The 24,608-nt window shown below is 42.9% G+C and overlaps 1 protein-coding gene across 6 annotated transcripts in view; it reads right to left on the reverse strand.

Moving 5' to 3' along the window:
* The window catches only part of MORC1 (MORC family CW-type zinc finger 1), a 36,880-nt gene that overhangs the window by 8,815 nt on the left and 3,457 nt on the right, over positions 1 to 24,608 (reverse strand). For 2 of the 6 annotated variants that reach the window (XR_005840080.2, XM_040648209.2), the window contains exons 2-13: positions 22,925 to 22,978; positions 21,608 to 21,649; positions 20,782 to 20,816; positions 20,258 to 20,326; positions 16,037 to 16,127; positions 15,215 to 15,323; positions 14,064 to 14,223; positions 13,870 to 13,981; positions 12,236 to 12,361; positions 7,344 to 7,423; positions 3,758 to 3,840; positions 2,786 to 2,871 (exon numbers count right to left, since the gene is read on the reverse strand). Coding sequence is in view for 5 of the 6 variants with exons in the window: in XM_040648209.2 (XP_040504143.1) it covers positions 2,786 to 2,871; positions 3,758 to 3,840; positions 7,344 to 7,423; positions 12,236 to 12,361; positions 13,870 to 13,981; positions 14,064 to 14,223; positions 15,215 to 15,323; positions 16,037 to 16,127; positions 20,258 to 20,326; positions 20,782 to 20,816; positions 21,608 to 21,649; positions 22,925 to 22,978 (1,047 nt within the window). In the remaining variant the exon portion in view is untranslated. Of the gene's footprint in view, positions 1 to 2,785; positions 2,872 to 3,757; positions 3,841 to 7,343; positions 7,424 to 12,235; positions 12,362 to 13,869; positions 13,982 to 14,063; positions 14,224 to 15,214; positions 15,324 to 16,032; positions 16,134 to 20,257; positions 20,327 to 20,781; positions 20,817 to 21,607; positions 21,650 to 22,924; positions 22,979 to 24,608 lie in introns of those variants that run through there. The other 4 variants (XM_015275380.4, XM_040648210.2, XM_040648211.2 and 1 more) reach the window with 4 other exon arrangements.

Raw genomic sequence — 24,608 nt, forward strand, 5'->3', positions numbered from 1 at the left:
GAAGGAAAGAAACTCTGGGGAGTTAGAGATATTCTGTTCTTATTTCTACGAGCCAGAAGTTTTGTTGAGTGTAGGTTACACCTGAAGATGAGTAAAGCACAGACTTTGCAATGCAGACATCAATTTAGGCTGAATATTACTTGTGGAGGCGATCTGACTATTCATTTGGATACGATTTCTCCTATGGGAATGGACTTTTGGCTTGTGTATCAGATCTACTTTTTAAAGTACTCCAGTAGAGCAGGGTTTTATGAACACACTGTTAGGCACAGACCCATCCTCTCCTACAGCACTTCGGTTTCTATCTTCCAGATGCAGCTCCCTGTGCTGCTATCCCTACAAAACCACATTTCCCCAAATGACAGGTTTTATAGGGTTATTACACCAAGTCTGGAAGCTGCACAACACAACTTAGAAGAGCCTTTTGTTTTTCCTTTTTCCCTGGCAGTGTCAGGTTTGCAATGTGTACCATTTCTGACTTCTTTATACAGCAGAAAACTTCAACAGAAGTGGCCTTAAATACGTTTGTGAGCACATCCAGGTTTCTGAATCTGAATCAGCAGATTCCTATTCCATCCCTATCAGGAGCTGCATCTCCTGCAGTGCAGAAAGCCTTGACAGATTTAGATATCCATGTAACAAAACCAAACAAAACCCACATATTTTACAAAACTATTGCTCTTTAACAGATTAGAACAGATTCTACAGCTCTCATGAAACCCAGACGGAGGGGTTTCTGTAACGAGGATACCTTAGTTTCAGGCCAAAGGTATCACCAAACACGAGGCAAAAAGCTTTAACTATTACAGAGCATTGCCTGTACCATGTCCTGACTTACACCTACATGCATTGCCCCAGGGAGGTGTTTGGCTCTTCTAAGTGCTTAATTCCTAGAGTAGAATCATGGAAGGATTAAGGCTGGAAATGAGCCCTAAGCTCACCAAGTCCGCCCAGCAACCACCACCACCACCGACCCACGTCCCTCAGTGCCACGTCTGGTTGAAGATGCTTGGAATTCTTTCTAATCATCTGCTGGCTGTCTGCTACCACTATCAGATACTGAGAGAACATGAGCTGTGCATTCACGAGCACTGCAGTAGTAACCCGTAGCTCTAAGACTGGAGTCCATCTTAACGTTCAAGTGCCTCAAACTAAATCCCAGAAGCAGATTCATTTCATGTCTGCTTTCAGTTTTCTTGAGGTCACCCTTGCCTTCACACAGATGTATATATATACCCCTTCTTGGAAACAGAAGCTCCCACAGGGCCTCCAATGGGACACAAGAGACCAGTATGCCTCAAAGCTGCTGGCAGCAACACCTGCTGTTCTGCTGTTGGCTTCTGAGGTTCCCTGGAGAAGGATGTAAGGTGTTGAATTTCAAGTGAAAAGGTGCACTCTCCTACAGAATAGGAAGGAGATCTCCTCATTTTTATCAGAGAGGACAGGAAGTCATGACCCAAATCATGGAAAATTAAGTGTTTGTCTAAAGCCCAGCCAATCAGCTATTACTAGGACTCGTGTAGTTGTCCTGTGTGCTGGATTTATGACCTGACCTTACACACAGGCTTTGGGAACCAGAAAGAAGAATATACACTAGTCTAGAACTGGCTGCAATTATTCTTCCTTGCTCAGGAGCAGAGCAGCTGAGCCTACACAGGAGTCAGGAGAGAAAGCTGTTTTCCCTGCTGTCTGATGGTTGTCACATACATCTGTTTTCCTCATCACCACATATTTGAAACCTGACTGTAACTCACACTTAAGCAGAAAGAACTGCTGAAGAAAGTCTGGAATTTCTCATTTCCAATCAGTCGACAAAGGCCAGACAGAAGCTAACTTCTTTATTTCAGCATCAGTGCTTGCTGTCCAGCTCTCTTAAAGGAAAAGCATTTTGCCCACTGAAAGGAAGGCTGGTCCACTGACAAAGTTATGCTTCATACATTATCAGCGTTGTCAAAACCAAGAATTAGAAGACAAACTTCACATGCACAGTTCAGATGGAAGCTGAAGATCACAGCTCTACAGCTTTTGAATTAAAATCATCTAAGATATTAAAATGCATTCAGTTCATTTCTGGCATCAAGTGTGGGATAGTTCTGACCCAGGCAGGGATGTAAATCAGCATGCAAAACAAACAGCTAGGAACAGAGACTTGGTACATACAAATCCCTAACCATGCTCACCATCAGCCTTCACTTCAAGCAATCAGCCTTTATGTTAATCAGCCTTTACTTGGAGAGATTAAGTTTTCTGTTAGGATTTATGAAAACTCTTCATTTGTGAAATGCATATGAAAAATATGCAGAAAACTCACATACAAAGAGTTAATTATTCCCATGGGTGTATCAGAAGCAAAGTTAACTGTAGTCTGAGCTAAGTTATAACAATGTATTAGGAATTGATGGCAAGGACTGCAGAACTCAACAAGCTAAGAGGAAACACCTCTACAGCTCCAGAAGACATTTCACTGTTAGCTGATAACGTGTGTTTGTTTCCCTGGATCTTCAACGCAAATGGAAAGCAGACGAGCAAGAGAATGAAAAAAGCTGATGTTAAAAACAGGCGAAAAAAAGCTATTTTCAAATGCTTTTTTCAGGAACTAAGAGGGGAACAGCAGAAGCAATCCGGAAAGCCAACTCAACCCCCAGCACACACACACGATGCCCACACCTATTCAAGCTCTGAGCTGAGTTTTCACTCTATCACATGAAGTAAAGCAGGAGAAACATTGGAGCACGTGGAGAGAACAGGCTGAGGAGATCAGAGCTTGCAGCTGCCTTGTACTCACCGCTGCTTTGCATCCTTAATCCTCTTCTTGACGTCGGCCTCCCGGCGCATGGTTATGGCTGAGTTCTGCACCTGCCGTAACGTCACCTGCCAACATGTATGGCACAGTAAAAGTGCTGTTGTGAGGTCCAGGAACACTCAGCTCCTGAGGTTTATCTCCCCCCTCTTCAAAAAGATCTCACAAATCTTCCAAATGTAAAGCATTCGCCAGCTGTGCTGGGCAATAATTAGCACTCCCGAACACACAGGGCTGTGCCAGTTGCTGGGTTGCTTAAGCAGCTACACAGTTGCTTAGAAGGAAGCATCCAAATGGAACTGTCAGTGCAACCAAAGCCACAGGGTGAAGGGCAGGACACAAAAGGGAAATAGCTGGGATACTCCAATGCTGTATTTTTCATTAGCTGTCATTAAGGAGTAATTTTAAGCTCAGGCCATTTGCTGTACCACCTGGCAGCTCCTTCCCAGCTCGGCCTTCCCACCTCTCAAAGCCCACAGAAGGAAACTAAAAGAACTTTCTAAGAACAGATTGAAGACACTGAGGATCAAACTGCAAGAGCAGAAAGAGAGAGGATCCAGAAGAGAGAAAATAAAATCCCCACACTTTTACTTTAGTCCCAATGTTTTGCCTTCCCTCGGCCTCAAAAGAGCATCAGTACCTTCACAGTAAAACTCAAATACTGGCAGGGGATCACCTGCCAATTGATATACATTCAAAGATGCACGCACTGGAGTAGCAGCACGCTTCCTTCTCACTGGGGCTGGAAAACAGACAGGCTTCAGCAGGTTCTGCAGTGATGACACCGCTGATGACTGAACACTGCTGACAGCTCATCTCCAACAGAAGTCACCAGCTGCTCCCCTCACATACCCAAGTGCTAACAGCAGGTGCTAAGCTGCTCTCCCATCCAAAGCCACGGTTCTGGGCCTCTCCCTCAGTGCCCAAAACCCAGCTTGGTAGAAAAGCAGCACTCACCCTGGACTCCCGTGTAAGGTCCCCCCCGAGGCGCAGCTCGAACGCACGGGCTTTGCTCTCTGCCTCCCGGGCCTTCTCCTCCGCTGAAACACCAAGAGAAAGAGCAATGTTAACCAACAGTAGCATCATCAGCTGCTCAGCACAGACAGCACACAGCATGGCATCCAGCTGGGGCTAACAGATTTGCAGGACAGGCTGTGCTGGGTGACCTGGACAAGGGAGAGATGACAGAGTAACACAGAGAGGTATGAAAGAAAGCGTTATGTGTGACATGATCATTAACAAACCACCTTACATTTGGTCAGAGGTCACAGCCAACACTGGCACAGCAGCAGGGCTGAGATCTGTGACAGCACATCTCAAGGAAGGAAAGCTCAGAAAGCTGTGCATTTGTGATATTCACTATATTTTTCCTGGAAAAAAAAGCATTAATCTGTGCTACACACAAAACAGGACACAGAAAACCTACCATTACGTCCAATGCTCTTTGCATACACAAATTTTACCACCAAAAAGAACTTCCTCTTCCCACCTATTTTACATATTCCCGACATGACTGCATGCCAGCTGGCAAACACTGCCCCATACACCCACCCACTTCAGATCCATTCAACAAATTTCATTTTCAGCAGAGAAATTCCTTCCTAAAATGGAGACACAAACAGCTCTTACAAGTTAGCAACGCATACCTTGCATCTGCATGCTCTCCCATCCAAAAGCACATTGGCTATGATCCTCTAATGCTCCCTTTCATGTCAGAAGGCTGTTGTGCTTACAGCTGTACAGACAAAGAACTAACTGTATGGAACACATCTCTTTTCTCCATCCCACACACTGTGAGGCCCCACGGTAAATGTGGACTGGCAAGTCATGCCCTGTTTGGGCCTGGGATGCCTCCAGCTGCAGCTGCCACCTGGACCATACATCTCATGGAGGTATTTCAGCTGCTGATGGAGAAGGGATGTTACTGCAACACTGTGTCAGCTTATAGGAGCAGAAATTGCTGAGAGTTACTGGGGAGACTGATAATAGGAATAGATGGATACATAAAAAAAAAGCACACACAGAAACGTTTGCACGCACAATTACTAGAAGAAAGGCTGAGATATGCAAGATGAAGCAAAATATCACACAATAGGATCCTGGAGACAAGCAGCATCTCTCCAAAAAACAGTGCTCTCTTTCCAACCAGAAGGAACCCAGATGCTGTAGGGAGCACCTGCTGAGTGGTCACCACTGCCCTCAGTGCTGGGTCAGGATTACGTGTGGAAATGCACATTTGTGGTACATCCAGGTATGGGAATGCAAATGGGTAGTCAGTTTGCTTAGACCATGGAAGGTCACCTTTCCTTTCTTCTCTGTGTCCTGTTGGAGTTCTGTTTCTCTAGTCCCCACAAAAGCATGCTCTGAGGGTCACAGTAACTTAAGGGAACAGCTTAATTGCACTGCGTGACAGACTGAAGTCACCCAATGCCCTCCCAGTGCACCCACAGCTTGGCTAAATGGGAAAACACAGAAATCTGGGGACAGCTTAAAAGCACATCCACTTACATGTTCCATTTGTATCTGAGCTTGGATCATAGCAGTTGGCAAACTAAGCACAGCCAGGTCTGAAGGGAAGAACAGTGATGCGTGTCCATAAGGTGATGCCTGCTTTATTAAAGCAATGGCAACTTAAGAGGAATGTCTGACAGGACACAATTCATTTCCAGGTCTGAGAGTGGAGGCCCTAACAGACAAAACTACGTGCCCTAAGCAGGACACCAAGCATACAGAAGTTAGCCAGCATTCATGTTTTCCAAGGGGAGAAAAGGCATGGCACGCCAACAGCACTGCCAAGCTATGCAATGGGCACTCCTGCATACTCTGGAGGAATGCAAAGCTCAGAATACAGCTCTTAATGACTTTTGGTATTGGACATCTACATAACTCTTCACCTTTTCTATTTGCTTGCTTTCCGAAATGATCTCTTGAAACTAGAAAGTGGCAATGCCTCAATGAAGTGCTCTGCTGCAACTTGAAGTGCACTTGAAGTGCAAATGAACAGCAGCAGAGGTCCATCTGCTTGCTGAGGGATGTGGATGCTACAGCTCATCCCAGGAGGCACAAAAGTTGGTTCTCAGAGAATGAGGAGTTTTTTCCTCATCTTTAACACCAGCATGTCTTTATTTCTGGACTGTGATACACGCAGGATGGTGCGCATCCTCAGAGAAAACACAGATGGGAAATGAGGAAAAATTAATCTTCTCTGTTAACAGTAGAAAGAGAGCCCTTGGTATATGGAACAGAACATTAAAGATTAAACTGATTTTCCCAAAAGCAAAGAAATGAGATCTGTGCCGCTGCAGAACAAGGTCTGATGTCCGCCTCGAGTTTTCAGCATGTTCAAAGCTCTTTGTTTAGCACTCATTTCACTACTGGAGAAGCTGAACTGCTTTGGTGATGAAGGTGAGTTTCTGTTTCAGTGCTGATATCCATTTCAGTGCTGGTATCCGTTCTTGGCACTGGGACACTGAATGGCAGCATTCCTCACTGCCAGTGCACTAAAGCTCATCTTTCAAGCATCATGAAGGCCTCATGTAATGCTGCAAGAAAGAAACCTTTCCAAATCCTGGTATCTGTAGCCTTCTTGAGCAGAACACAAGTTTGCTGAACACTTGCTCTGGTATAGGCCTCAATCTAAAAGAAATTCATCCATGAGGATGGAGGCACAGGATAAACTGCTTGAACCTCATGATCTATCATACTTCATAAAGGAGTAAGAACAGAGAATTAGATCCTTCTGCTGCCTTGGGCAGGGTCAAAAATCACATTGCTGTTACGAGTGTGTATGTCAAATGTGGTACTGCCTCTTCCTCACTGTAATCATTACCTGATCTGCACAAATGCCTGTGCCTAGAGCAGCTCTTAAGACACACAGCTCTGCAACATCAGGTTTATTTATGAAACCAGAAGACACAGGTTAATGCATCTTACAACTCCAAGATACCCCCAGCGCTGTGGGTTTTCCCTACCAGGGCTTGCAGGGAAGGATTTGTTAAATTTCATACATTTTGCATAATTAAAAACTATACTTGTAGCTTATGTGCTTTCTGTATGTTGAGTACCCAGTATCAGCAAGTATGGATTCTCCTGTGCACAAGATAAATAGCAAGGGTAAACTAGATGGACAAAAGATAGTCTTGGAGCATGAAGGACATAAATAAAACATCAGGATTCTCTTGTACACCCATATCACTTCATGCACAAAAATCTGTTGTTGAACAACTTCTTCAACAGGGAATTAATTCAAGGAGAACACAACTGTGGGATAACAAACACACAGGGCTTCAGCTAGAGCAAGGGAGGGCTGTGCACCCCCAGGGTTATTCTGTTACACGTATTCTCTAGAAGAAGTGGTCTTCAGGAATAATATGAATTCCCTCCATTGCACAGAAACTCAGTGACTCTCAGTCATCCATAGTAACCAGTTTCTTGAGCAACCACGGTGATCACAGAAACAACCTCAGGTGATACCCAGTGAGAAAGCCTCGTCCTTCCCACTGCTACAGCAAAATCAGGATGCACGCATACCCCCAGGACTCACCTATCCTCGCCATGTGCTCTGCTTTCTTCACCTCTTGCTCTGCACGAGTCTTGAAGCGATTTGAAGTATATTTGTACATCCTGTGATGATCAAAACGTCATCAGCAATCTCAGCAGCACGGTCAAAGCAAGATTTCATCGCTTTTTTAGAAAATAAAGTCTCCACTCTACTTTTTTCCCCCCCAGTGGATACACAATAAACAGAGGAGGTTTATGGATCAGTAACTGGGCATTCTGGAAGTACTCAGGCCATATCTTTAAGTCACAGATGCTCTAGCAGTAACTGCAGCTACATCATTCCCTCCTACGTTACCACAGGGGAGGTGTAACAAACTCCACATTCTTGAAAGGAATCCAAGATTACAGAGAACAACTTCTTCAAAAGGGAAAAGACTACTGAACATATATGTAAAGCTCCTCATAACTTCTCACTCCACGTAAATAATCCTTCCTTTCTCCTGCAAACAGCTGTCTACATGTGCAGTTTTACAGCACGCACCTCCAGGCAGAGTTAGCTCAAAGCCTGTAAAGCAGCATAGGAAATGTCTGAACACAGCTTCAAGTTGCAGCTCCTAAATTTCAGGACACTTCCATACACTACACACATCTGCTTAACAACCTTGTAAAGTGTTATTGAGTTGCAGTGGCTTGTTTCACCTCCCATATACAGTGCGACATGTCAAATAACCATGTTAGGAGAGGCAGAGTCAGGTATTGGGTTGTGCAATCTCCTCAAACCTACGTGAGGATGATCTAAGCTACCTGAAGCCAAGAACCAGAACGCACTCTGAAAAACACAACTGCTGTCAACATGTTGGCATAATTAAATTACATCACCCACATTCTGCCTTACATTCCTGGGTGAGAGGGAACAGGGTGAAGCTGAATGATCTCAACAGATGAGTCTTGAGGAAGAAGTTTATGGTCAACAGCTCTATGTCTAGGTGAAGGCTGGTGACAAAGGGTGTCCCCCTGGGGTCTGTCCAACAACCAGTGCTCTTCAACATCTTTCTCAATGACACAGGCAGTGGTACTGAGAGTACCTCAGTAAGTTTGCTGAAGACACCAACCTAAGCAGCGTGGTTGATATGACAGAAGGAAGGGATGCCTCTACAGGGACCTGGACAAGCTTGAGAAGTGGGCCCACATGAATGTAATGGGGTTTAATAAGGCCAAGCGCAGAGTGCTGCAGTTGATTAGGGGTAATCCCAGCTACGTGTACAGACAGGGAGGACTCCTTGAGAGCAACCTTGCATAGAAGGATTTGGGGGTTCTGGTGGACAAGAAACTGGATGTAAGCCAGCAGTGTGCCCCTGCAGCCCCATCTCTGGAACTGTTCTCAGTCAGGCAGGATGGGGCTTTGGGCAGCATGGTCTAGTGGAAAATGTCCATGCCCACAGCAGGGTGGTAAGAATGAGATGATCTTTAAGGTTGCTTCCAACCCAAGCCATTCTATGAGAAGTACTTGGACCTGATCACAGACAGATTGCTTCACCAAGCAAGGTGCACCTCCTCCTTTTCAACCCAGACAGGCAGACTAAGCTGTCACTCCAGCTCCACTCCCACCTTCCCAGTGCTGCTCCCTGCACCAGCTTCAGTTACTTGCAGGTATGTTCAATAGCCCAAAAGCAAAACAAGGAACACAGATTTGGTTCCAGATAAACTGTCCCAGAGACTGAACAATTCCAGAAAGAAGAAACCACCCAGCCCTTATGTTTTGCTTTATTTTGCAATGCCAAATGACTTTGGCTACAGTCAGGAAAGCTCACACTCAAGTGGTGTGGAACAGATATGCATAGAGAAGTCTGACAGACAAGAAATCCACACTTTCCTGCCTTCAAGATGTTCATTACAATCGTCCCAGAGTATACTCATGAAGGAAACTCTCTTGCACATGATACAATAATAGCACACAGCTCACAGAGACAGCCAAGGCAAACAAAGCAGCATGCAGTGCTACTGCAGCCACCCGCACCTGATGCCTGCTGAGATCACTGCTTGCTCAAATAGCAGGCATATAAGCTGACGTGCAGAACAGCCTGCTTACTTCTAGCTGCATGTACTGTGCTGCAAAACAAGTTGAAACAGTGACTGAGGGAGGCAAGAGATGAAGTAACTGTCCAAGAGATGAAAGCAGCTTCCAGGGAGGGTGGTGCTGCAGCATCACACCTATAAATGCTGCTGAAAGATCTACACAAAAGCAGCCTGCTCCTGACTCCTGGACGTCACAGGCTCCAGAAAGGTTGCATGAGGCCTCACTGAACTCTAGCAAAGGGCAGAATATATTCAAAGCCCTTTTGTAAGGAAAAACTGCTTCCTCAGCAGTCTTGGATCTCTCTTTCCCCCACCTGAATGGGAGGGCCATGTTGGTAGCTGACTATACAACCCACAGAAAGACAGCGTTCAGGAAGGACAGGTGACAAAAGAACAGATGTCCTGCTCAGGACACAAGCTGTTATTTCTGAAGGAGAGCAATACAAGGGCTGCCAAGACCTAGATTGGCACAGTAAAGCCATTTAAACATCCTAAGGACCATTACAGATCTCCATTCTTTGCTCTCTAACATAAGAAAATTAACCTGCAGACAAGTCACTATTAAGTGATCCTCCTTCAGAGATGAAGACAAACAGAATTACTGCCCTACAGATGGGAGGGAATTCACTGTCTTGAGGAGCTGACCCTCCTTAGCAGATCCTGAGAGCAGAATGGCCCAATGTAGAGCATGAAAAGATCGCTTCAAGCAGAGAGACACCTGGCAAAAGCTCACCAAGCGGGATGTAAAAAGCCTACAATCAGGACCATTTCTTAGCTCACCATCAAGTCATGGCCTGCTCTTAGCATGGCAAGCTAGTTTATAACACGTTTTCTTAAAAATCCAGCAACAGAACAGATAGGTGTGTCTCTGTACTGATGGATGAATGCCATTCCATTACAGTACGTAAGCAGCCTTTAATTAGGAGGATATGAGCAAAATTAACACTCAGGCATCATGACTCTTCCACAGAGATTAGCAAAGAGACCTTACGTAGAACACTCAGCACAGCATCTCTTTGGGCTGTCAGCAAGGAGAACCATCACTGCCTGCTACATGCTTGTCTGCTGGCTAGGAAAGCTCAGCAGTAACCTGGCCTAGACTACAGCAGCTCTGCTACAAAGAGCTATGCTCAAGTGCTACAGCATTAACTGCCTTCCAAAGGAACGTTGTAACATATGTATGCTTCCCCTCTATCTATGCTCCTGTACAAACCAGAGTTGTTTTGCAAGTTCAGGAGAGTAGCATTAAGCTGCAGAGCACCCACAACTCAGTAGCTAAATGGGGATGCATGCACTCTGCCTTCAATTCTAAAAGAAAAGCCATGACACAAGCACCCTCAATTTTCAGTAAGATCATGGAAACATGCAAACAAGCAAATCACCAACAGCTGTAAAAAGAGGAACTTCATTCTCAAAAAGGACTGACTGACTGGCTTTCCTCTAGCAGGTCCCTTGAGAAAGAGCTATTCAAGTAAGAATAAGCTCTGCTTAGGTGGCAGAAGGGAAGTGAATGAATTTTCACAACCTGTTCATGGCACACTGTGAGCACCTACCAGAAGGACTCTCAAAATCTACGAGGAAGTTTCAGCAGCCATGCAGCCATCCATGGCTGGCATTAGGAGTACAAGAGCAGAAGGATACAATCTGGACACTCTAAAGAAAGACTCTCCTCTTTTGCTTTCCTTCTATAGTACCCTTCTGGGCTGTGGCACAGGGTGAAGCAGCACATGGCAATCACACATAGCCAAAACACAGAAATTCTGAGTGTAAGATACTATCAACCAAACAAACCAGGATTTACAGCAGCAAGTCATTCTGACTGCCTTTGACAGTGAAAAAGTTGAGAAGGGGAGAGCAGTGGATGCAATCTCGCTTGACTTTTCTCAAGTTTCTGACACCACTTTCCAAATTCTAATTAAAGAAGCTGAGTAAGTATGAGCTTGACAGGCAGACTTATGTAAGCTGAAAATTGGCCAGGTTCAAAGGGCACTAATCAGCAGCTTGACAACTAACAGCAACTAGGAAAAGTACCCAGGAAGCTGATGGTGGGCCCACAGTGTTTAAACTCTACTGCAGTACAAAACAGCAGTGTGTTATTAAGGCATAGGACTACCTCAGAATGCAGCCTGTGTGCGTGCTGCCACGGACAGAAGAATGCTATCATGTCAGGCAGACCTAAATACACGTTCCCTTTATTCCCCTCTCATCCTTAGAACCTTTTATATTCTCTTTAAAGACAACTGACAGCACACCTCATCTCACTTTCAGATGTGCCATGTTTAAGGGAATTTAAAAGGAAGACAGGGAACAGCCTTTCCTAACCTCTACTCAAACCTTGGTGAACCACTGATAAAAGCTAATTTTCAAAATAACCATTTCAAAGTGCTTCATGTGGTTTCCTTCTGTAATAACTCTAGGATGTACCACAGGTATTTCCCTGTTCTATGAAAAAAATGGAAGACCAAGGGAACTGGAGGCCGGTCAGCTCACCTCTGTGCCTGGCAACACATCAGAGCACATCCTCTTGGAAACTATGCTGAAGCCCATGGAAAATAAAGAGGTGATTGGTGACAGCCAACACAGCTTCACTAAGGGCAAAATGTGCCTGCCAAATTTGGTGGCCTTCTGACGGAGTTACAGCCTTGGTAAATATAGGAAGAGCAACTAACATCATCTGTCTGGACCCATACAAAGCATCTGACATTGTCCTGTGTGACAACCCTGTCTCTTATGATCTGTTTCTGTGGCTTCAATGTGGAGTTACGTAGGATACATCCTACAACTACATAGCAAAATGCTAAACCTTTTTTTGTAAGAAAGGTCCTGCACATGCAAGCAGACTTTGGCTCTAATGCTTACCTTGGCTTGTACAAGCAGCAGGAAAGTCTCTTGGTTTGTACCTTGTGTCCATTTATAAAGATTCTCATTCTGGGATCAATGTACAGCACAGCAGCATAGGCACGGAAGGAGCGGCGCTCAGGCTTTCTGTAAGAGATGTTTACAGAAACTAAGCACTTTGGTCTGAATTTCCCTGTAGGACTATGGGGAGACACTCTCCCTATTATGGCCACATAGTTAAAAGATGACTCATTCCATTAATTCCAAGTAATCAACGACTCCTTAATCAGAGTGCTCATCTTCTGTCTTTCCTCTTTCCTTCACAATTTTCCCCTCTTAATTCTTCTCCAGTTAAGAACAGCCCAGACATACTGCTGTCATGCAGCCTCCACCTCTGTACAAACAAAATGAACAAGTTTCTCCACTGAAAAAAAACTTGTAAGATTCTTGTTTCCCGAGAAATTGCTACCTAGGCTCCAAATGACCAACAGAATCACCTCCTCACACTGCTTTTCACCACCCTGTCACTTATTTTAGGCACCTGCAGCACAATTAATACCTTGCCCAGTTGTGTTGCTATATCAGGCATCTACTCTAAAACACTGCAAACATGCAACCTTCAACAAGTGAGTGAGGTAAAAGAAAAGGTCTTTCTATTTTAATTATCATTCAGGTGGTATATATTTTTTTCCAACCTTTGTGTTCTATACATTCTTGTACCAAGTTGTATATTTTACATGTTGGTGCAAAACATTTACATACATACCACTGTAGCTTGAAAGGAATGTTCTGAATAAAGCTGGATAATAAAGGTCATACCTGTGACCCGCACCATTTAACACCAAGTGTTCTACTCATCAGTACACTTTCTTTACTTTCAGTTCATCAGGATTATGATCCAGCAGAACCTGCCCTGATCAAGCACAGGAATAACAGCACAAAGAAGCAGCAGCTCCTTCCTGTATCATAAAAGCTCACTATTGTACACTGAGGAAATTGAGAGTCCTATTAGGTCCCTAGTGGTCCCCAAGAGCTTTGCTGCACCTGCATACTCAACATCAAGCTAATATATTCAAACACCACAATGGTTTAGGTCAGTTTTTCCTTTTCAGGTTACAATGCTTCGAGAAAGCTCATTTCACAACTCCTTCCTGATATGTGGAATAAACACCACCACTCCTCTAAGCTGCCCTCACTGCACATTCTCTTTCTTCACCTGAAGGAAGGTCCAGGGGCTGCCTGCATCCACCAGCATCATCTGCTCATTGAAGCTGACCTGTACAATAACTCACATTTTCTTGGTGTTCATTTAACCACAAATTAAACATCTGTTTGAGATCAGACTCATGACCAGCATCACTCTGACAGAAACTTGATGCCTACAGAGAATTACCCTCACAGCTAAGGGCATCCTCCCTTTATGACATTAAAGGTCACTGAGTTTGCTGCTATGACTGAGATAAGTCAACGCAGAAATTCATACCAAACACAAAGATGTAGTGTCTGTGAGCTATTGCTATGCATGAACTCCAAAGTGCTAAGAGCTACTCACCACAGAAAAAGCTGCTTTTAAAAAACCATATGCACACAGTATACAGTCAAACCCAAAGCAATTGCGTCAGAATCCAAGGACTTGTAAAGTCAGTCACACTCACGTTCCCTCTGGGGGAGTTTCTGCCATCTGAATGTCCCGAGGGTCAGAAGTCACATCCAGCTCTGGCTCCCCATTGTCCATCAGCTTGAGGTTAAAGATGATCACCAAGGTGCCTAAGCAAGTAACAAATCAGTGAGACAAATCCAACCCAAAATCCACACCACCCTGTCCATGATCAGCACCACATATACATACCTTTCTCACCACGGATCTTATTAAACTGCTCCATCACTTCCTGCTCTGATTTGAACGGGGAATACTTGTAAATTAGCTCTGTCTCAATAGCAAACTTCTCCATGTTGTCACTCACAGGCTCTCGGTTCCACACGTTCCAGGTGGGCAGTGGAACAATGACCTGCAAACAGCACTGTATCAGGACCAACTCAGACTCACCCCTTCTATGCCATTTATGTGGATCAAGGCTGAGTGAACTCAGCCCTCTCTACAGGTCCCCGGTCAGTGCAGGAGCTCTTCTTAACTTCACAGTGCTTTGCGTAACTGCCAAATGCCCAAGGATCTCTCTTTCCCAGCCTTCGAGTTATTCTTCTACAACATCTAGTCTTAGACTAAACAGCTCCAAAGCAACCTGTGAAGTTTTGGCTGCTCAACATCAACACAACCCATGGCGTTCTTTCCTCTGGCAATGATTTATAACTGAGACTAAAAAACCACAAGCTTTTATTCTTTAAAAAAAAAGAACATCAACCTTTGTGCTTAACACCTCTCTTGAGCTTAAGTACTCTTCATTTATTCTCATTTTCCTTTTTTTTATTATTTTCATATGATTCTATCAGTTTTCTGTTGTTTAGAACAAATCAAAGACAGAAGTATAGACTGCAGATGCATACCAAATAGAGAGTCAGAGAATCATAGAATGGCCTGGGTTGAAAAGGATCACAATGATCATCCAGTTTCAACCCCCTGCTATGTGCAGGGTCGCCAACCACCAGACCAGGCTGCCCAGAGCCACATCCAGCCTGGCCTTGAATGCCTGCAGGGATGCAGCATGTCCCTTCCTTGTTTTAGAATTAGGCTCAAGCCAAAACTCTGGCTCCAGCAGCACTATGGGAGCTGCACACACCACTGCTGGCTGCCCACTGGCAAGCACTGCTCCATCAATGGCTTCTTCGTGCAGCTCCCTCAGATATCCCAATGGAAAATACTTCTTGACGTACTGTACTGCAAAATAAAAACTTCATTATTGGCCATGCTTGAGCACAGAAATACTTCTATGTTAAGAGTTCAGATAAAGAACATCTGAACTATCTACTAAATGTATACAAATTTCCAATAGGTAGAACCACACTGATTTCATCATTCATCACATTACTTCATTATGTACAAACCTCATCGATGCCTTCTTCCTCATGAAATGTCCTGGACAAGAGGAGGCAAGTCATGGTGTTGCTTTTCTTTGTGAACAGGATAAAGTCTTTCCCAATCCGCATGGAACCCCTGGAGGGAGATTGCAGGCAGCACGTTACACTTGGTGACCATCACTTCTTGGCAAACTAGCAGAACTTATGCAAATGCAGACCAAGTTATCAGGCTGTTTCCATTCTGCTCAGTTATGAGACTCCAATAGCAGATAATAGGGGAAGTGGCTTAAAAAAAGCAACTACCCTCTCTTTCTAAATATATCATTCCTTCCAAAAAAGCATCTGAACCTGGACATCTTCACAAGAAGAAAACAAGCTCTCTAAACTCTTTCCTCTCACAGTTTAAAGGTGAAGTATAACGGAGCTTTGCAAACCTCATACTATGCACTGTAAGTCCACCTGACTTGCAGCAGCCAAATTTCCTAGTAAGAGGCTGCAGCATTATTTGGCTCCAATTTCACTATTTGTCTGACAGGGGCTCATTAAGATTTTTTGTTCCTGCTTTCCACTGCTTTTTCCAGCTCCGACCCATATCCTGTGTCACTTCAGCATGACAACAAAACACTGCAATCAGCTTGGAACAGACCTCTCTGCTCCAGTGCATGCCCAAAGTGTTCCTGCATACCAAAACATGGTATCTTTATTTAGATTTCATCTGCATGTGTTTTTCTGATAAAAGAAGCACCTCTAAGCAAAAAAAAAAAAAAACCAACAACAAAAACCAACAAAACATTGACTGTCTCAGCTCTAATCTCCAGTCTCAGGAGACTGGCTGTGATTAATACCTACGATTTCAAGCCGTTCCCATACTGCCCAATTTGAGTTGACTCTGGCGATCGCTTGGCTGATTTACCAAACTGAATAACGCTGGCAGCTTCATCTGCAATGAGAGAAAGAGCAAATCCAAGGCTAGTTTTAATACAAAGACTTGGATACACATTCTTGATGTGAATATGTTTATTTCAGTAGCACAGAGACTGTCATATAGAAGAGGCCTCAAGCCCAAGCCAAGGACTCACCTTGAAGTTCTGCTATCCAGTCCTGCTCAATGGCACTGCCTGTATTACACGTGTTGTACAGATGCAGTTACACTGATAAGAAGAGTTCTAAGTTTCAAATCAGACCAGTGCCCCATCTGAACTGCACAAAGATGTTTTAACTAAAAAATGGGAACAGGATCCTCTGTTGTGTCGACCACAATTATCACCAAAACTCAACCTTGGGACACCACAGCTCCAAGGCTATCGCTACCACCACAGACTCAGTGCCCCTCATACTAGAGCATAAGTGACCATATAAAAAGTTTTTGAGTTCAGAATAAATGAATTACTTTCTCTATATGAATTTGAACAAAACACTATGACCAATTAACACACTGCTATGCCAAAAGCTAATTTTGTAACTACTGCATAAAGTCAGAGTACTTTAATGGCATAGGACAAAACTAATGGATATGATAGCTTTACAGCTGAGAGGGGCTGTCATTTTTAGTTCAAGCCTTTCCATTGTTCAAGGTACAAAGCCTTTTAATATCATCCATAGGACTGAAGAATTGTCCTCCCTTTCCCCAAAGATAGCAATCAGTTCACCATAGAATTTACTGGGAGAAACGAAATGCAATTCCAGATACAAGGGAACACGAAGTGCCTTAACAGGAACAATAGTTTAAACAGGAAAACTAACAGCAATTATATCCTCAGTGTGTACACAAGCCACAAGGGAGCTTGGGACATCCCTTACTAAACCCCACCACCACACAGAACTGGAGCCAACGGTCAGGCTGGGTTTGAACACACCTAGGTTCACTAGCATTGGCAGTGAGGCTCATTGGTTTAATGAGAAATGACCAATCTGTATGTTAGAATGCTATTACCATGCAAATGGCATTCAGATTTAAAGCCACAAATGACAAGGCAAAAATACAAGAGAACAACTTTGCAATAACCTCAATACCTCCATTCGGTATCTTCACAACAAAGGTCTATGGGATGTTTCAAATACACATCCTGAAAGCATTACAGGACCTCTTTCCTTTTTCCAGTCTATGATGGTACTTTCATGCTTCATGCCAATGAAAGCAAACGTTAGAAGGTTATCTCATATTTGGAGGTCTGGATTTTATTTTTTATTGTGTTAGTTTTAAAACCGAGTCAGACTGGCGTAATGAGATATTCTAAGAGCACATTATGAGCCCCCTTTTGCTATGCAAAAAAGTAAGTTTTATCAACAACTGCTTTTAAGAAATATTTTAGAAGCCTAAAAAAGGAAAAGAGTAATTATCTGAGGCATTTCCTTGCTCAGAAAAGGTGAACATATGGTTTATCATTCAGTGTTGGAGATTCAAACACTCTGAAAATCGAGTTTCTCTTGGGCAGAGGAACATCAGCGATGCCCTAAAGAGGGAAGTCCTGAAGTGCAGACATTTCTTTCTCCCTCTGCTCCAGACTGTCTTTGGGAGATATTCAATCCTTCCTCCCAACAAACAAGGTACAAATGAAAACTCTTCCACACTTTTTTAGTTAAGGCTCTACAGGGAGTTTTGCTTGCAACTATTTTAGTCACACTGTTTTCGTTTCATCATGTCTCAGAGTTGCTAGATGTAAAAAACAAACTCCCTGGCAACAAAAAGAGCATCGATGTGAGCTATGCCAAACACTAATAACAAAAAACAATTTGAAAGAACACCCTGAGCATGGCAGACTGGGCTTCAAAACCCCAGAATAAGGGCACCAATTAAAAAAAAAAAATTGCTAATAAGAAATATCAAACACCAGAGGTGTAAAAATGGGAGACAAGTTGTTTAAGTCCTGACTGCTGTTCGTCCAGGACAGTGAGAGAAAACCCTTCTGAATGACGTGCCAGCAGATTAGGTGCCAGAAAGAAATTCCATGTGGTGCAGGTGGAGAGGCCCTAGCAAAGGTTGCCCAGATGAGCTGTGAATGCTCCATCTCTTGAAGGCATTCAAGGTAAGCTGAATGGGGCTCTGAGCACACCGGTATGGTGGGAGGTGTCCCCGTCCACTGCAGGGATTGGAACTGGATGGGTTTCAGGGTCCCTTCCAACCCAAGTAATGGTTTAGTAGGCAATGTTGGTGGTAGGTGGACAGTTAGACCAGATGATCTTAGAGCTCTTTTCCAACCTTAAAGATTTTATGATTCTGTTCTTCACTGTCTGCAGTAGGTGTGTGAGTACTGAGATTGTGAGTAATAGAGCCCAACTGCAAACATGTTAAATTGGGTAACAACTCTATTGAGGTTTCTAAGTTTCCCAGGGAATCATTCAGTATAACCAAGTGTGTGAAGATCATCCAACAGTTGTCCCAATGAGAGGAAAGAGAGGCTCTGCTTGCCAACCAGTCCCAGAAATGACAGACAAGCTGGGAGGACGTCATCCACAGCATCTTTCCCAAAATTCCTCCTTTCTTCAGCCATTTTTATACAATTTCCTTAGTTTCAGGTGGAGTAACTGCAGTCATACATACCTTTGTTGCATTTGGAGCAATGGAAAATGAAAAACTGCTGACTCAGGGTGACAGCTACACAATTTATCAGTTCCACAGTACCACCAAGTTCCCATCCCTGTGGTGTTATCACAGACCCTGGACATAGTGTTCATACACAGCTCCACCCTCTGTGCTATATCTTACAAGTTAGCATACCAAACTCCCTTGGTGTTAATAACATTGAAGGTTACTTAGGGAACCACCATGGACCAGAACCCTTGCATGTTCACCACCCTGAAGGCTTCTCCAATGCTGCGCCTTTCCTTAAGAGGTAGACATCTTCAGTAGGTCACCTCCAAAGTAATCCACCCTGTGACTACAGTCACTCAAGCTTCACAACATTTAGATGAATTGGGGAGGTCTCAGTCAGTCTTGTTATAAGGATTGAAGCTCAAGAGGCTCTTGGGCCACTATACATGGGATAAGAGTACTGACTCATAGTATTTAGCACATGCTCAACTGGTTCTCAGCTACTTAATTGGGTGTCTGCTATCAGTTCTTTCAGCCCCTCACTTTGAGGCAGACATGTGGTTGTTATCTTTTCTAGCAAGACTGTTGTCAATCCTGAGTGAGGCCTTAGGCGTCTCCTTATCTGCCTGAGCAAAGACTTGAGCATAGCGGCCAGGTGAAGGAGTCTGGGGGCACCACCACAAATCCCAATTAAACGCTGTTCCTCACCACAGTAAGCCTTGGATACATAGCAATTAAAGAAATGAAGATCTAAGTAAGTGGTCAAGAGCTTAGTACTTAACTGCATCCAGTAAAACGAAAGCACTTTTGAGCTTCCAATCTTCAAAATATAGTTTAAGGAACAAGAAGTGGTATGAAAAGCAAGTTAAATGATTGAAGCAAAGAAGTCTTTAAGAATACAATTAGAGATAACTTCTTAGATTAGTTGTAAGTACAAAGTCGGCAAGTAGAGTTCCTCAAAGCAGGATCTTCAAGATGCAAATAAGGTAGTGTGAATTGGCAGTGCTGTTTGCTGATGCTAAAGCAAAGCAATAATGCTTTACTCCTGCTAAACCCAACACTGATTTACATTAGTGCTCATGATGAGGCGGACTTTGCTACATTCTTCTCATACTCCTAAGATTTTCTACTGATCACAATGATGAAACAATAGCACAATGCTTTCAAAGTTAAGGTTGCACACTTTTGTTATTAGAGATGAGAAACGAATCGCTTGGCAGCCCCTGATGGAAGTAGGCCTCTGCTCATCACCTTTTCCTTTTCCTGGCTGTTCTTCCATCCCCAAAGCCAACTTTTGTGCGCTGGAAAACCAAAGGCAAAGCTGACTCATTTCTATAATGCAGCACAGCAGTTTTCTTATGTTTTCCGCAAACTGAGGAGGCGAAGAGTTTGACACAGTGAGAGGGGGTCAGTGCAGAGGCAGGAACACGTATCCAAGCATGGAACTACCCCTTCAATAATGCCAAGCTGTTAATTCAGCTTAAGCCATAACATGAAATCTCAGCTTGAGAAAGCAAATGTGAACTCCTATCACTTACTTGAATCCATTCCTGTTCCATCATCCAAAAAACACAGCATGAATCCACCTCGCAGGTCTTCTCGGCGCTCTATGAAAGAGTTATTTAATACTCCCACACACAAACTGAAAAGTTCCATAAAACAGAAAATCTGCTCAAGCTACACTGTGTTCATGAGAAAGTAACACAATAAACATGACTTTCATAACCCCGATACAGCTATGCTCTAAAAAAGGGCATCAAGTTTTTATTAGAGTGACTAATTTCTCCTACACTTTAACTTGCATGTAAATATATGCTACAACAGTGCACTGTAAAAGCACATTTCTTAAACGCCCAGTACAAACAACTCACTTTGGTGTTATCTGACCTCAGCTGAAAACTGAGCTAATGCACTTGCACGAGCTACTTGTAAACGTGCTGTTTTTTGAACTGAGCAGACACAAAAGTACATTCACTCTTACAATGCACATCCGTAGCCAAAACCAAAGTTTTAACTTCTGACTTGACCGACAGCATACAAGGAAGAAGTAGGAGCAACTTACCAGTATAAATGTCTATTCTTGTGGCATCCGCATCTCTATGAAGCAACAAAAACCCAGTCAGTATTCAAGCGTCAACTGGAAACGAAGCTAAAGCCAGGCACATGCAATAACTTCAAAAGTGAACTGACTGCACAGATCAAAGTGCACAAAGGCCCAGCACTCAGTACAAGTTAAAAAGCACGCTGCTCTGCTTTTCATCTATTTGAACCCATGCTCAAGCACAAAACGTTGTAACTGCACATAATTAAACCTAGTTATAGTATCACTGACTTATAAATAGAAGTCATTGTAAGGAAACAAAAAAAATTAAGTGCATACTTCTGAGCTCCCTCTTCCACACCACTTAAATTTTTCTAAAGTTTATTAACTTCTGCATGAAACTCAATGTAAATACAAGATTTGCTCCAAAAGAAATGCCTCCTATTTTATGATGTCAACCCACAATACCAGAGGTGGATGTTGGTGGTACAGCAGTAGAGGTTGAACCTTCTCACCAATATCCTGTAACATGTTGTTGCTGTGTGACAGATGGCAGCAGAGGTGCAGTCTGACAGAATGGCATCTGACATGGAGATGCATTTGAAGCAGATGTGTGGAATTGAATTCCTCTGTACAGAAGAAATGGCACCCACTGACATTCATCAGCACTTACTGGTTGTTTATGGAGACCAAAGAATGGATGCGAGCACAGTGAGGTTGTGGGTGGTGCATTTCAGCAGTGGCAACAGCAATGTGAAGGACAAGCCATGCTCCAGGCAACCACGTAGATTTTTATGAGCACAGCATGCTAACTGTGGTGACTATGCTGAAAAATAGAGTTCTGTACCTGAGAATTTTCTCTACTGAACAGCTATTGCGCTCTCTGTAGCTGTTGAAGTTTCCACGGAAATAAATAGGAGGCATTACTTTCAGAGCGACCTACATACATTCAAGTTTGTCATAGGAAACTGTCTATATGAGATCATTTCAGTAAAAACCTTCATACACCCTTCATCCTCCTCTATACTTGCATATATATAGTGTATGCTATGCAGCATATACTATTGCCTTCTTCTCAAACTGATTTATTTTTGGTTTTGCTAAGTGCGATGCAGACCATCACACACCATTTGCTGATCAAGAATGTAGTTCTACTACAACAATAAATGCCCACTTCCTAAATGCCAAAGCCATTTTGCATTGTCTTTGTATCTTTAAGTAAAACGACCTTCTGTAAATTGTTAACCTTCTGCAGAGTCTATCTTCTGCCAGAGGAGAAACCAAGTGTTTGAAAAGAAAAAAGCTCATCAGTCTGAAAGAGCTACATTTAATGATGTTGTTGCAAAAGCAAAAAAAGAGCAACAGCCACTGAATCATAGAATCGTATCTGCTGACCTGAGAGTTGAAATGCATTTAACATACAGGCACAGAGACCTGGCTAGTTTTCTACATGCAATTTTTCCAACACAGAAAAACTTCATTTCCATCTCCTTACACTGCTAACTGCAAGGTGTGACAATTCACACTTTCTAGAAAGTAATCTCTAAACATTTCCACCATGCCATATCATATTTGGTGAAGCCAAAAGGATAAATATGCAAGGCCTGGGATGTAACTATAGACTGCATTATGAGAAATGTGGCCTAAGATCTGCTATTTCCAGATACCAGGTCTCTCAAGAATCACAGTTGCTCTACTTGTTCTTGCTCTATTTTCAACGTCCCAATTCTGATTTCATTTTCATTCTATCACCACTCTGGATACTAGAAGCCAAAGATCATCCAAGTATCAAGTAGTCCCAACTTCACTAATTAATATTTTATCAATTTCTTTAAATAAAAAAGATAACTTATTTTTTCATTAAGTCCCTTTCTTTTAAAATGCCTTCTAACCATTTCCCTTCTGAACTGACTTACTCCATGATTCATTGAAATTTGTCTTGTTAGGAATAATACTTTGTTGTTGTTTTTTTTTTTTTCCACAGGGCAGATGCGCCAGTATAAGAGAACCAACTGAAACATTCATACTAAGCTGTAATGAGGCCTGTTTTAATTTTTCTTAAAGACTGCTAAAAGTGAAGATTGCCTAATATCCCCTAAACAGTCAAGCTAATTAAATTCTTTACTGAATGTACCTTGGGAATTAGGCAGTGTCAGATACGCACCTGGCATTATCTACAAGTTCAGCAAGGGCACCAAACAAGAACTCATGGGTAGTTCTGCAATAAAGCACAGAATCAGCAGGGTTACACTGACACTGAGAAAGAGAGACCTTTAATTAAAACAAAAATCTCAAACATTCTAAACAAATCAAGTCATAGGTTTACAGTACCAACACTGGCTAAAGACACAAGACTAGAAGCATGTGTTTTACTATCTGCTGGAGCAGGAAGGCTGCTCAGTAGAGGATCTGATTCAGAAGACCTGCTGCTCTCCACAGTCTGACAAACACTGCATCATAAACATGAGTCTCATGGACATAACGAAGAATTACTGACTTGAAGTCCATGAACTACCCAATAACTCATGTAAATCCTCGATTATTCACCACACTGCCAAGTCTCTTCACAGCAACTAAACCCCGTCTATGTGTAAAACGTGGACAGATTAATGTTATGCATAAGGTTTGTCTTCACCATGCACATACGGATACTGTAAGTTATTTCCAACATGAAGAAGTTTCCAGATCGTGGGAGACTTCCAAGAGATGCAGCCGCTCACAGACCAGAATGTCGTCATCTTCCACTGTTATGCACCCTTCCAAAGTCAACCTTAAAGTCATGCAGCCAGATGTTACTAGCACAGTTACATAAAGCTACCTTTAGTTTCCAGCCTCCTAGCTGCAACATTTTGTATGCAGAACCTACTTGAAAGGGAGTAGTTATGTGCCTTAACCTTGACAGATGACATATGCTGAGGACATCTCAAAAGAGCCCATAGAACTATTCCGATAGACTGTCCCCAACATTAACTTAACACTTCCACTGGAGGCCCAACTTCTTCCTGTACCTTCACAATCCAACAGGTATTTCAAAAGCAAATAAACCATATCTACCCCAACATTTAACTTCAGCTACAAGACAGGAGAAAGTTTCTCTTACTGAATCAGGTAATTTAACCAATCCAACAAGGTTTCTGTAATTTATTGCTTCTCTAGGATAGCTGATGAAAAGACTGGGTCTTCAGAAGATATTTTTAGCTATGTATTTCAGTTTAAACAAAACCTCTACACACACAGCTTGCTGTCACTACTACTACAGAGAAAGACTGAAGTCACACTTAGCTCAGATTTGCAGTTTTAGAAGAACAGATGCAAAGGCAGCTCCTGCACAAAATATATATATATATATATATAGCCAACCAGAATACCAATAATTACAAACCAATCTTTCATATTTATCTTCAGCATCCTGAACTGTAGCTCATCAATGTAACTAAAGTTAAAAACATCAGCCTTTCAAGCTATCACTAGAAGGAGAATAGAGCTTTCCATCTCTGCAAGCTCCCAAGGAAACAAGATAGAATGGAAATGGTGTTCTGAAGACCACCTGAATGACCAGAAGGCCATACCAGAAGCTCAGACCTGCTACTCTTTCCTTTAAGTGGGATTGCCTGCGCACACATTTCAAGTGCTCCCATCATTTAGGAATCCATTCAACTTTACAAATCAATATCCAACAACCCAGTTTATTTAGAAATTAACCCACGTCAGAAAACAACAACGAAACACAACAAAGTGGGTACTTTAGAACTAGTAACTATGCTTCATCAGCAGCTTTCACTCTACAATTTCAAGAGCACTTTAAACTAAGGAGAAGGTGCAAATAGAGATTCCAAAGACAGATATTG

The sequence above is a fragment of the Gallus gallus genome, chromosome 15, assembly GCF_016699485.2.
Source record: "Gallus gallus isolate bGalGal1 chromosome 15, bGalGal1.mat.broiler.GRCg7b, whole genome shotgun sequence".
NCBI classification, from domain to species: domain Eukaryota; kingdom Metazoa; phylum Chordata; class Aves; order Galliformes; family Phasianidae; genus Gallus; species Gallus gallus.